The 13,594-nt window shown below is 32.3% G+C and overlaps 1 protein-coding gene across 2 annotated transcripts in view; it reads right to left on the reverse strand.

Annotated features, from left to right (window-relative positions):
• ZFAT (zinc finger and AT-hook domain containing) overlaps positions 1–13,594 on the reverse strand; it is a 280,081-nt gene that overhangs the window by 215,874 nt on the left and 50,613 nt on the right. Inside the window, exons 1-2 of one of the 2 annotated variants that reach the window (XM_031947231.1) lie at positions 12,359–12,443; positions 7,142–7,318 (exon numbers count right to left, since the gene is read on the reverse strand). In XM_031947231.1, the coding sequence (XP_031803091.1) occupies positions 7,142–7,301 (160 nt within the window). In that variant the 5' untranslated portion in view covers positions 7,302–7,318; positions 12,359–12,443. Of the gene's footprint in view, positions 1–7,141; positions 7,319–12,358; positions 12,444–13,594 lie in introns of those variants that run through there. The other variant, XM_031947230.1, reaches the window with a different exon arrangement.

Here is a 13,594-nt window from a genome sequence, read left to right on the forward strand (position 1 = left end):
AAAAACCTCAAAATAAAATGCAAAAAGGCAAAAAAAAGTAAATACATTTTTTTTTCAGATCATAATGCAATAAAACCTCAGGAGAAAATAGACCAAAATTTAATTGGAAACTAAATAATTTGAACCTAAAGAATGATTGGGTGAACAATAAATCACAGACACAATCAATAATCTCATCTAAGTTAATGACAACAATGAGACAACATACCAAAATTTATAGAATTCAGCCAAGTTGTTCTTAGGGGAAATTTTATATTTCTAGATGCTTACTTGCATAAAATATAGAAAGAGAAGATCAATGAATTGGGCATAGAACTAGAAAGCTACAAAAAAATTTTTTTTAATTAAATACCAAATTTTAAATTCTGAAAATAACAGGGGAGATTAATAAAACTGAAAGAAAACTATTGAATTAATAAACAAAAGTAAGAGTCGGTTTTATGAAAAAATCAACAAAAAAGATAAATCTTAAGTTAAATTGATTAGAAAAAGAAAAGAATAAAATCAAATTATTAGGTAACAAAAATTAAAAGGGAGAATTTTCCACCAATGAAGAGGAAATTAGAGCAATCATTAGGAGTGCTTTTGCCCAACTGTATGTCAATAAATTTGATACTCTAAGTAAAATGGATGAATATCTACAAAAATAGATTGCCCAGATTAACAGAGTTAAATGACTTAAATAACCCCATTTTAGGGGGAAAAAAATCGAACAATCTATTAATCTACTCCCTAAGAAAAAATATACAGGGCCAAATGGATGTAAATGTGAATTCTACCAAACATTTAAAGAACAATTAATTCCAATACTATGCAAACTATTTGGGAAAATAGGGAACGAAGGAATCCTACCAAATTCTTTTTACGACACAGATATGGTGCTGATATTTAAACCAGGTAGGGTCAAAAAAAGAAAATTATAGACCAATTTCTTTAATGAACATAAATATAAAACTCTTAAAGAAAAAACAGCAAAGAAATTACAGCAAGTTATCCCTAGGAGAATACACAATGACCAAGCAGAATTTATACCAGGAATGAAAGGCTGGTTCAATATTAGGAAAACTATAAGCATAATTAACTATATCAATAACCAAACCAACAGAAATGATATGATTCTCTTGATAGATTCAGAAAAAGCATTTGACAAAATCCAACACTCCTTTCTATTAAAAACACTAGAGAATATAGGAATAAATGGAGTTTTCCTTAAAATGATCAGCAACATATATTTAAAACCATCAGCAAGGAATAGGAATAAACTAAAACCATTCTCACTAACATTAGGAGTGAAACAAGGTTGCTCACTGTCACCACTACTATTCAATATTGTATTAGAAATGTTATCTTTAGCAATAAGAAAAGAAAAAAGAAATCAAACTAATTAAGAGTAGGCAATGAGGAAATCAACTTATCACTCTTTGCAGATGAGATGATGGTATACTTATAGAATCTTAGAACATCAACTAAAAATTACTAGAAACAATTCACAACTTTAGCAAAGTTACAGGATACAAAATAAATCCACATAAATCATCAAGATTTCTATATGTTACCAACAAAGTCCAACAGCGAGGATAACAAAGAAAAATTCCATTTAAAATAAATGTCGATAATATAAAATATTTGGGAATCTACCTGCAAAGCAAAGTCAGTGACTAAAAAAACACAATTACAAAACACTTTCCACACAAATAAAATCAGATCTAATCAACTGGAAAAATATCAAGTGCTCATGGGTAAACTGAGCTAAAGTAATAAAAATGACAATATTACCTAAATTAATCTATTTATTCAGTGCCATACCAATCAAACTCCAAAGAAAATACTTTACACATCTAGAAAAAATAACAGAGTTCATCTGGAAGAACAAAAGGTCAAGAAGTTCAAGAAAATTAATGAAAAAATACAAATTAATATGGCCTAGCTGTACCAGACCTAAAAGCTGTGGTCATCAAAAACATTTGATACTGGCTAAGAAATAGAGTAGTCAGCCAATGGAATAGGTTAGGTTCACAGGACAAATTAATTAGTAACTATAGTAATCTAGTGTTTGACAAACCCAAAGACCCTAGCTTTTAGAATAAGAACTCACTATTTGACAAAAACTGCTAGGAAATTGGAAACTATTGTGGCGATTTTAGAACTAGAAGATACATTAAAGATCAGTGAGTCCAAACCCTTCATTTTAAAGGTGAGGAAAATGAAAAAACAAAATGATTAAGGTAACACACAGTGCAAAAGAAGGTGCAGGTCTCCTCCCTCCATGTCCAGTACACTTTCCATCGTGACAAAATACCCTTGATTAAATTAATTTATCTTTAGAGTATGTCTTATATGAGGGAAAATAGTTTGTTAAAAAATTATAAACACAAACTACAAGAGGCAGGAGAGCAAGATAATAAAGCAATGGTAGTAGTAATGACCAAACTTTTAATTTAGGGATTGATTGCCTCCTACCTTTCATAGGCCCTGATTCAGGAAGGGAATAAGCACTGGAGGAGGAGGAAGAGGAGGAGAAGAAGAAAAAGCAGGAAGAGCAGAAGGAGAACAAGTAAAGTTATATAGAATTTTACTCTTTGCAAAAAATTTTACATATATCATCTAATATGATATTCAAAAGAACTTTGGAAATAAGTCCTGTGGTTACTATCACCATTTTACAGATAAGAAAACTGAGGCTGAAGACAGAAGGTGACTTGCCCAGGGTCACACAGCTAGTAGATATCTAAGTCAATATTCTAACCCATGTCTTTCTGACTCTTAATTTCAATGCTCTATCCACCAAGTGATACTACTTTTCCAAAAGAAATGGGTAGTAATTCAATCTCTAGCCAGGACCTAAAATGGACCAGATTAGGTAGGAAATTCCCTACAAGGAGTTAGAACAGTTTAGGAAATGAGGCAGCCAATCCCCCAAGTACAAGAGGACACTGCTTCCCACAACTGGCCATCTAAGAGAAAGTTACTCTGACCATGTAGACAAAAGTTATCTTGCTGTTCCTCTTTCACTTTGAAGATTAAGAAGGGAAAGGGAGCAAAGTGAGAGAAAGAGAAGGTCCTGAGTAATAAGGTTCCATCTCTTTCATTACTTTTAATCTACCATTGGTCAAAAATGTCACTAAGGAAGCAATGTCTGAAGACTTCTATTCTCTGTTTCTAGGTTGTTCTGCTCCAGTCTATCCAACAATCAGCTGATTATTCACAAAGTGTAGTTATTGTTTTTATTTAATGTTTTATTTTTCCCCAATTGCATATAAAAACAATTTTTAAAATTAACTTTTTAAATTGGGAATTGAAATAGGTTATACATGTGCAGTCTACAAAACGTATTTCCATATTAATCATCTTATGGAAGAAAAGAGGAGGGGGCAAAGGAGAAAATTGTTTTCAATTTTTCCAAGGTGCTATGATCTAAGCAGTGTGGTCACTGCTTTCCTGACCTATCTCTGGTCTGTGAGCAATCGCAAGTATGATTTTCTACCACAAAACTGTGACTAGAATTCCTGCTCCCTTGTGCACACAAGCTTTGGTATGTTACTATTCCTCCTCCAGGACTGCAATCTGGACACCTTTGGGCAATGCAACAAAGTCCTGCACCCAGTGCCAGCAATGCAGCCCTTGTAATTTCCTTTTGGCCTGTTGTCCAAGCCAGAAGTCATTGTTGCTTCCACTGATTCAGTCACGCCCAAGGCCTCCTGGTTCTTTGCTGAGGAGCTGGCTTCCTGCACTTCAATATCACCTCAATGCAATAGATCTTTCCAGCTGAACTTCTAAATTGTCTTGGTCTGGAACATTGTTTTAATCCATCCTTTTGTGGGTTGTAACACTCCAGAATTCATTTTAAGGATTATTTAAAGATGTTGGGAGGGGGATTAGGATAAATTCAAGCAAATTCCTGCCTTTTTCTCTGCTACCTTAGCTCCATAAATGCAAAGTTCTGACTAAAGAAAGAATGAAACAGATTAGTTGTACCAAAAAATCTGTTCCTAGAGCATTGTTATTAACTACCAATCCAAAAGTATCTTTCATAACAATATTTTAGCTAAACACTATCACTCAGATCCTCTTTTAATCTCACATATGTATTTCTCTATATATGCAAATTTAAAACTATTAAATCCTGAGACATTTTCTTAGACAAGCAAATTTATAGGGCACCAAACATAATTATTGTTATAATCAGCAACAATAATATGATATGTTTAAAGCTTTACTTGTATTTTACATATATATTATTTAATTTTATACACATGAATGATTACATTTTAAATGTATTTATACATATATATAGAGATATAGTTTTACTTACATTTTAATTGTATATATTTTTCAACCTTCATAATGACTATGTGTGTTAAATATTCCCTATATTATCGCCATTTTACAAAAGAAGAAACTGAGATCCAGAAAAGAAATATAATTTTCCCTTTTTCACAAAGAATAATGTTCAAGATAGAAAGTCAAATGGTGTGACAGAGCTATTTATTCTATTGTTAATTAACTATGTGACCCTTGGGTAACTCATTTTTCCTACACAAAGCTCAGTTTCCCTATGTATAAAGTAAAAGAGTTAGACTACATAGCCCTGGAGAACCCTTCCAATTAGAAGATGCAATAATACTTTCAGTACCTTAGAACCTTGGTACCACGAAATAACTAGAGATTGTTAAATTTAACCTTTTAAATTTAGGAGTCCTTTCAGTAGCAGAACCAAGAATATAAAGTTCAGAGGTTCCTGACAGTCTTGACTTAGACTTGAAATCAAGTGTATTAGAACATAAAATTCTCAAAATCAAATGCAGAAAGGCAGAAAATAGTAAGTGCATCTTTTTTAGATCATGATGCAATAAAAATTACTTGTAATAAAGGGCCAGGGGAATATAAACCAAATATTCATTAAAAACTAAGTAATCTAATCCTAAAGAATGAGTGGGTGAAACAAAAAAAATCAAACACAATTGATGATTTCATTCAAGAAAATGACAATAATGAGAAAACATAACAAAAACGTATGGGATGCAGCCACAGCAGTTTTTAGAGGAAATTTTATATCTCTAGATGTTTACTTGCATAAAGTAGATAAAGAGAAGATCAATGAATTGGGCATACAACTAAAAAAGCTTTTTAAAAAATGACAAATTAAAAACCCCTAATTAAATACCAAATTTGAAATTCTGAAAATAAAAGGGGAAATTAATAAAATTGAAAGTAAGAAAACTATTGAACTAATAAAATTATAAGTTCGTTTTATGAAAAAAAAAGATAAACCTTTAGTTAATTTGATTAAAAAAAGTAAAGAAGGGGCAAGCAGAGGACGCAGTGGTTAGAGCACCAGCCCTGAATTGAGGAGGACCTGAGTTCAAATCTGACCTCAGACACTTAACACTGCCTAGATTCTGGGCAAGTCACTTAACCCCAATTGCCTCAGCAAAAATAAAAGAAAAAAAGAAAAAGCAAAGGTGAAAATCAAAATGTTAGTAAAAAAAATTAAAAGGGAGAACTTTCCACCAATGAAGAAGAAATTAGAGCAATAATTAGGGGTGATTTTGCCCAACTGTGTGTCAATAAATTGGATAATTTAAGAGAAATGAATGAATACCTACAAAAATAGATTGCCCAAATTAACAGAGTTAAATTACTTAAATAGTCCTATTTTAGGAAAAAAAAAATCAAACAATCTATTTAATCTACTCCCTAAGAAAAAGAGTACAGGGCCAGATGTATATCTCCTTAATTTTGGATGTTTCTTGTTAACAACATATTCTGGTTTCTAATCCATTCTGCTATCCTCTTCCATTTAATGGGTGATGACCTTATTGTTTTCCAAAAAAACAATAAATTAAAAAATAAGTTGCATAAAAGTGAAGCCAACTGGTATGTTATGATTGATTTAATAATTATTATTGTTATCATATTATATATAATGCATAAACTATTATAATTAAAATAATTTAATAAATTCTCCAGGAATGAGAAAGGAGAAATATGGAATTTGCATGGGAATATCCTACACTTCTTCAGCATTACCTCAACAAACCTCCTTTTTTCATACCCACCTGCTAATCAAATCAGTCAATCCATAAGAATTTATTAAGTGGTACTATGTGATAGGTACTATACAGCACATTAAAATTATCCACAATAAGCAAGCCTGACCTGGATGGATGAAAACCTAACAAAGCAGACTAAGAAGTGACCAGACAAGCAAAAAGCAAAAACTTAACATGATGAAGTCATGGAAAAGTTCCCAATATATCAACTTCCACCCCACACATAGAAGAATGAGTTAATTATGTCTCAGGTAATGAAAATCATACCTTAAGATATTTACATTACAAGAATCTTAGTATTTCTTTTTTTAAAAAATTCTACATGAGCTTTAGTTACATTTATCTCAGAGTTTCTTATTATTTTATGAATAAAATATGGCTTTTCCTACTGATTACATTTGAGAAATGCAAATAAAGATGTTAAAGCTTTTTTTTAATGGGATTTAGTATTTATAATCTTCACAAAATTTCGTGATACACATTAGAAAGTGAACAGGCATTCATTTGAAGTCTAACCTAATTAAAAAGCTAAACTCCATAACCTAATTAAAAAGCTAAAGTTCCTGCAATCTTTCATATTGTCAATTACCTTCACCTTGATTGTATATCATCAGTGTGAAAGCACAATATAAATAAATAAAAAAATATAGTAGCTTTGGTAGTTCAGTGAACTGGTAACTTCAAGGAACTACTTATTGATCATTCGTCTAGCAACACACTGTTATTCTTATTGTTTGACATGTACAGTTATTCCTGACATTTAATAATGAAAACAAAAGCATAGGATAAATCTAGGCAATATGAACAAAGAAAGATATAAATAAAATCTCTTTTTAAAATTCTAGGAGCCATAAATCATTGTTATGCAAAATCTTGGAAAATGTTTTATAAATTCAATATGAACTTAATACAAACAGCAAAAATGTGAAAACATTGATAAAAATCTCATCCTAGCAAACTGACAGTGAGTCAAGCTATGGATTACTATAGTTACATAGAAGGCTGATAGGTAGATAGGTAGACAGACAGACAGCTGGACAGATAGACAGACAGACAAAAAGACAGATGAAAAGACATTCTGCCCATACCTTCTCCACTTTTGTGCTGATTGGTGGATTCAGTAGTAGTAAGTGGCCTGAGTGGAATGATGATATCATCAATATTAACTCCTTCTTCTTTGTGCTTTGCAGATGCATGTGAAAGTAGTTCCGACTGACTTGGTGAGAATAAATTACAAAATTTACACATGAAGATGGAATGTTGCTCTGTAGAAGAAAAATTACAAACATGTTATTTAATCAAGAAATCACATACTTCCAATTGACAAGATTTTGATATATGTATTAAAAAATAAAAAGGCAGAACTATTTGATTCATATTTTCCTTTTTTTTTTTCTCTAGAAAGAAAAGACTCTTCCTGTTGGATTGAATAGAACCAAAATATAAGAGCTCTGCAAGAATTTACTACATCCAGAAGTAATGAGTTCTTCATCACTGAAGGTTCTGAAGAGGAGATCCTATAAAGGATATTTTGGCATTGTAGAGGATATTCTTGTTCAGGTTTAAATTGAATTTGATTAAACTTTGAGATCTTTTCCAGCTCCGTAATTCTGTAAAATGACTCTTCTCAATAGTAATCCATTTTGACTCTTATCTAGCTAATATCATAAGGTAAGTACCCAAAAAATATCTACTGCATTGAAATGAATTGAGCAATTAATAAATATGTTTGTTTTAATACCGCAATATAGAATTATGGCAAACACATTTTCTAGTAATATTAGCTCATAATGCTATCTCTTTGATATTTCAAAATCTAGATTCCTTGAACAGAGCAGAGCCAAAGTGGCTTGAGTACAAACAGCAACCCAGATGAACTTTCCCAATATTCCTCTCAAAACAATCTTAAAATAACACCTCAAATCAAATTTTGGAACATCAGATTCCACAAAAGGTCAAGGTGAGGCATTTTTCCAATATAAAACAACTTAGGAAGTTCATAGAAGAGTTCTGTGACACCAAGGTGGGAAGCCTGTGCAGAACCCACTTATTCACCAGCAGCAGCAGTACGGACTTGCAGTGTCAGCAACAGTAACAGCTTGAGGGGTTCTCAGGTCAAAGATGGTAAAGAAGTCAGACACCTAGCAACCAAGAAGTAAATCCTAACTGCACTGGATACAGTTGGTACTGACTGGCATAACCATACCCAGTTATGTTTCACAGTTTGGGGTCATAGTTTCAGGTCGGAAAAGAGTTTTTGAGGTTTGTCTCAAGGGAGCTGAGTCTCTAAGTCAGAGTTCAAAGGCAGAAGGCAGTGACAGCACTTGTGGCTGAAGAAGAACTTGTGGTCACAGTTCCAAAGTCAAAAAGAGCACTAGTGAGGCCTTCCTGGGTATAGACCAAAAAAACAATGATTAATTCTCTCCCAAGATCACACCACTTTGAAAGCACCAAAACTTGTGAACCCCCAGAACTAGTTCTGAAAATAGCACAAAAACACCTGAAATATAGGCCAGAGTATTCCTACCCCATGGTATGTAGAGATCAATTTTAAGATAAAGTTCAAAATCAAGATATAGACTAGAAAAGCGAGCAAACAACAACGTAAGAACTGACGATAAAAAGCTAATATAGTGGAAGGAAAGACCAAGATTTAATTTCAGAAGAAGATATCAATGATGTGAAAAGGTACCAAAAAAGCTGCAAAGAAAAATGTTAACCAGATCCAAATGTAATAAAATTTTTAGGAAGATCTACAGAAAGAGATAAAAATGATAAAGGAAAAATTGGGAGAAAGAAATAATAATATAAGAAAATTATTGGGAAAAAAAGAATTAATAGCTTGGTAAAAGAAGCACAAACAAATATTGAAACAGAACTGACCAAATTCACTGAAGAAAAGAACTCTTTAAAAACAGGACTAGTAAAAGATCATTGAAGAAAATAATTCATTAAAAATGAAAATTAGATGATGAGAATATGATTCCAAGAAATACCAAAAAACAATCAAAGTCAAAAAAAAAAAAAGAAAAAAAATTGAAAATAGAAAATATTTCATTGGAAAAACAACTTCTCTGGAATACAGAATCCAGCATGGATGATTTGAGAAATACTGGACTAACTAAAAGCCATGATTAAAAATTAAAAAAAAAAAAAAAAAAAAAAAACTTTGAGAAGCAAAACCTAATTATCATATTTCAAAAATTATCAAGGAAAACTGCCCTGATAGTCTAAAAATCAAAGGGTAAAATAGAAAGTGAAAGAACTTATTAATTACCTACTGAGAGAAAACCCAAAATGAAAACTCCCAAGAATATTATAACCAAATTCCAGAGTTCCCAGGTCAAGGAGAAACTATTGCAAGCAGAGAGTAAGAAACAATTCAAATATAGCAGGATCACACAAGATTTAGCATTAAAGAGGCGGAGAACTTGGAATACAACATTCCAGAAGGCAAAGGGCCTAGGATTACAACTAAGAATAGCCTATCCAGAAAAACTACATATAATTCTTGATGAAAAGGATTGCTGATGAAAAGATCAAAGAAATAGAAAATCTAACATTTATATATTAAACTCAAGAAAAACATAAAAAGATAAACATGAAAGAGAAATCATAAGGGACTTAATATGTTTAAACTATATTCCTATATAAAAAAAATGAAACTTGTAATTGCTAAGAACTTTATCATTACTAGGGGCTGCAAAGATAGAAGACATGAATGTGATCTGATAATGTTAGCATGATCCTCCCGCCTTTTCCCACCTCAATAAAAAAAAAAAAGAAAGAAAGAAAGAAAGAAAGAGGGAAGCACTGGGAAAAAGAGGAAGAGATAGTAGGGAGGAATTTTTCCCACCAAAAAAAAAAAAAAAAAGAATGCAAGGAAGAGTTTTTACACTGGAGGGAAACTAAGAAGGATAGAAGAAAATGCTCAAACTTCATTCCCATTAGAATTCATCGAAAGAGGAAAGAAAATATATTCACAATCAGCTGGGTACAGAAATCTATGTGACTCAATAGGGAAATAGGAGGGAAAATGGAGCAGAGATATGGAATAGGGGTGATAACAAGAATAAAGGCGAAAAGGGTCAGACACAAAACAGACTTGAGGAATGACAAGATAAAAAGAGAGAAAGCTAAACACATGAAAATAGGATGGAGGGAAACAGACCATTAGTAATCTAACTTTGAAGGTGAATGGAATGAGCTCACCCATATAATGAAAGTGGATAGCAGGATAGATTAGAAAGAAGAATAAAGCAATATGTTGTTTACAAGAATGTTGTTGTTTTACATGAGACACACACTTAAAATAGAAAGACACACAGTTAAAATAAAGGGCTAGAGAAAAATTTATTATACTTCAGCTGTAGTGAAACATGTAAGGACAGCAATCATGATCTCAGGGAAAGCAAAAGTAAAAACAGTCCTAATTAAGAGAGAGAAAAAATTTGCTAAAGTTTGTTACATTTTGCTAAAAGGTATGGTGGATAAAGAATATACAAAAAATTTACAGCAATTTCTCTGACAAAGACTTCATTTCTCAAATGTAGAAGAAACTTGAGTCAATTTATAAAAAGAGTAACTATCAAACTGATAAATGTCAAAGGATATGAATAGGCAGTTTTCAGAAAAAGAAATCAAAGCTATCGAAAGTCATATTTTTAAAAATGCTCTCAATCACTATTGATTAGAGAGAAATCCAAATTAAAACAATTTTGAGGTATCACCTCATACCTATTAGAAATGACAAATACTTGAGAGTTTGAGGGTAAATATGTATGCTAATAAACTGTTACTGGAATTATGAATTTATTCAATCATTCTAGAGAACAATTTGGAACTATGCCCAAAGGGTTATGAAACTGTACATACCCCTTGATCCAGAAATACTACTACTACTACATCTGTATGCAAAAGAGATCAAAGAAAAAGGAAAAGGACATGCATATATATATATATATATATATATATATATATATATATATATATATTTTGTAGTGGTACAGAACAAGAAATTGAGGGAAATACTCATCAATTGGAAATGGCTGAACAAGTTGTGGCATATAATTATGATGGAATACTATTGTGCTATAATAACAAAGTGGGTAGTTTCAAAGAAACTGATACAAAGTGAAACAAGAACTGGGAAATCACTGTGCACAGTAATAGCAATGTTGTAATAATAATTAACTATGAAAGACTTAGTTATTCTGATCAATACAATTATCCAAGACAAGCCCAAAAGACTCATGACAAAAAAATAATATCCCCCTCTGGAGAGAATTTATCAACTCCAAGTGGAAACTGAAATAGTTCCTCATTTTATTTTTTTGTCATCTTTTTATTTTTTTAATATGGCTAATATGGAAATATGTTTTGTATTGTTTCAAATGTATAACTGATATTTTGCTTGTCTTCTCAGTAGAGGAGGAATAGGAGGAAGAAAATTTGGAAATCAAAATTTAAGAATAGTTAAATAACTTTATTTTGAAAATAAGTAAGTAAATGCCTTTAAATGAGGAAATAGATGGTATTTCCCTTTATTATGTTCTACTTTATCACTAACAGTGCTATAGCCAGGTTCCAGTATCTACATACATTAAACTCAATGTAAATTGACTGAATTTTGTATAGTTTAACTTAATGTTAGTTGATGGTAAATGTCTGTTACATAGAAGCTATAAAATTCCCTAAAAAGATACTAGTAGCACTTAAATGAATTCAATAATGTAATCTTAAATTATTTACATATATGATTTAAATGTAGAATGCCACAGGAGCCAAGACTCTTTTTTTTGGCTGGCACAGAGACTTATGCTGAGAAATGTTTCTTTAATTAACAAAGAAGATGGGAATCTTACTACTTTATGCTAACAAATTCCTATTAATGACTTCATCACCAATAACAAACTGACAGAAAGCTCATAGGGTTCACAGAATCAAACTAGATGCATAGTATATGGAGATTAGTAAATTAACATTCTTTCTCCTTCAACAATCTTATAATAATGTTTCAAAGACATATTCAAAGTTATAGAGAAAGATAAACTAAATCCAAGTTTTATAATCTATGAAATACTTTTGATGTACTTATAAATGCCAATTCATAAAACCACAAGATCTGAGAGTGGAAACAGAGCCAATAAGCTAGCTGTTCCAACCCATACCTGAAGAAGAGCAAATCTACAACACATCTGACACCTTCCTAACTGCCATACTTTGGACACTCTCCAATTTGTTCCTGCCTGAAATGTGGCAACCATATATGTTCTGACCTGGGAAAATACAAAGGGATTACCAACTTTTTAGTCTTCAGCATTTTGGTTCTCTTAATGCAGAATAAGAGTTCATCAGCTTTTGGCTATGACAAAGGCCAGGCAGATCAGGCCCCTACAGACAGAAGAGAAAGGGAAATAAAACATAGGCCAGTATCAACAAAAGGTACAAAAAGCTTATTGTACTACCACATGTCAGATAATACAATAACTTGTAACCATGAAATCATCTGTGTATTATGTTCAACCATAAATCCCCCTCATCCTTCACCAGATTCTACCATTCCCTCAAGATATCATCCTATAATTCTACTTTCTTTGCCTACCAAACTCCTAGAAAAAGATTAGATTAATTGCTTCACTTCCTTTCCTCTCTTTCTTTTACTCCTTTGCGATTTGACTTCCAACTCTATCCTTTTTCTTCCAAGCCGTCAATTGCCATAGCTGATAATCTGTTCTGTCTTCATTTTCCTCCACCCCTCTGCAGCACTATTTCTGGTTACTACCTCCTGGTTCATGTCTCCTCTCTGGGATTTTATGATTCTACTCTCTGTTGGTTCTCCTTACCAGATCTCTGTCTCTTGCTGGCTCACTACATCACTGGTCTTAACTAGGAGCATCTCCCAATATTCTGTCTTGTTCTTATCTTTATTTATTCTTTTTCTCTTTTAGTAACCTCATTAACTTTTATGGTTATAATGATTATGTCTATGCAACTGACTCACAAATTACCTACACACTTAAACATATAAAGAGCACCAGTATCTCCCCTAAACATCATCATCAACAATTGCTTATTGGACATTTCAAACTGGATTTCCAGGAGCTACCTAAATTCAACATACCTTTTTTATTATTATTTCTCCTAAACCCTCTCTTCATCTAATCATCCCTATTTCTATTGAATAGACCCCCATCCTTCCAGTCTATCCAGTCCAGTCCAGAACAGTCCAGTCCAGGTTCACTATCCTAAATGCCTTACTCTCTTATCATACAAAATTAATCACCTGCCAAATCTTGCCTTTCTTCTTTCACATTTCCTTTGCATCTGACCCTTTCTCTCTACTCAGATAGCTACAATTTTAGTCCATGCCTTCATTATATCTTGCCTAGATTACTACAATAGCTTCCTAATCGGCCTCCTGGCCTCAAAATCTCTCCCATTCCGGTCTATCCTACACAGGGTTGTCAAAGTAATTTCTCTCAATAACAGATCTGATACGATTCCTCTATTCAACTTTAGTGGCTTGCTCTTGCCTCTAA

This window comes from Sarcophilus harrisii, chromosome 1, assembly GCF_902635505.1.
Source record: "Sarcophilus harrisii chromosome 1, mSarHar1.11, whole genome shotgun sequence".
Taxonomy (NCBI): Eukaryota; Metazoa; Chordata; class Mammalia; order Dasyuromorphia; family Dasyuridae; genus Sarcophilus; species Sarcophilus harrisii.